General features: G+C 44.8%; 1 protein-coding gene across 6 annotated transcripts in view; it reads left to right on the forward strand.

Moving 5' to 3' along the window:
* Nucleotides 1–591, forward strand: part of npas2 (neuronal PAS domain protein 2) — a 37,362-nt gene that overhangs the window by 32,322 nt on the left and 4,449 nt on the right. For 5 of the 6 annotated variants that reach the window (XM_032534518.1, XM_032534523.1, XM_032534520.1 and 2 more), the window contains one exon: nucleotides 75–278. In XM_032534518.1, coding sequence (XP_032390409.1) covers nucleotides 75–278 — 204 coding nt within the window. The remainder of the gene's footprint in view (nucleotides 1–74; nucleotides 279–591) is intronic. The other variant, XM_032534521.1, reaches the window with a different exon arrangement.

A 591-nucleotide genomic window follows, 5' to 3' on the forward strand; every position in this document is an offset into this window, starting at 1 on the left:
TTTTAAGAAAAAAAAAAAAAAAAATTCAAGTAAATGAAGGATAGTTAAATATTTCCTATTTATGTGTGTGTAAGATGTTGTTACAGCAGCCTGTCCACAATGACTTTGGCCAGGCCCAGCAGCAGCAGCAGCAGCAGCAGGGCTCGGGCAGGCCGGCCCCCCACAGCCAGTCAGGGGTGATCAGGCAGCTCTCAGGCCACCCTAAACCACCGTCCTGTGGGGCCCACAGTTCATCCCCTCACTCACTCCTGACAGAGAACAGCTCACCGTCGACGCAGGTACAGAGCCGCACAAGTGGAAAATCCAAATCTGAAACCGTCAGAAAACTGTCCAAACACAGCTGTTTGGAAATCTCTCCTCTAATCATGTAAAGAGGATAATATTCAAATTACCTCCAGTCATTAGCAACTAACGACTCAGTGTTCACAACACAACAGGATGCATGTTATGGATTCTGTTGTTAATATCAGTCATTTATTGAAAGATATAAACATCACAACAACAGGTGGCAGGGCTCTATAGTGTTTACATGCTGTGTGTGTGTGTGTGTGTGTGTGTGTGTGTATGTGTATGTGTATGTGTATGTGTATG

The sequence above is a fragment of the Etheostoma spectabile genome, chromosome 13, assembly GCF_008692095.1.
Source record: "Etheostoma spectabile isolate EspeVRDwgs_2016 chromosome 13, UIUC_Espe_1.0, whole genome shotgun sequence".
NCBI classification, from domain to species: domain Eukaryota; kingdom Metazoa; phylum Chordata; class Actinopteri; order Perciformes; family Percidae; genus Etheostoma; species Etheostoma spectabile.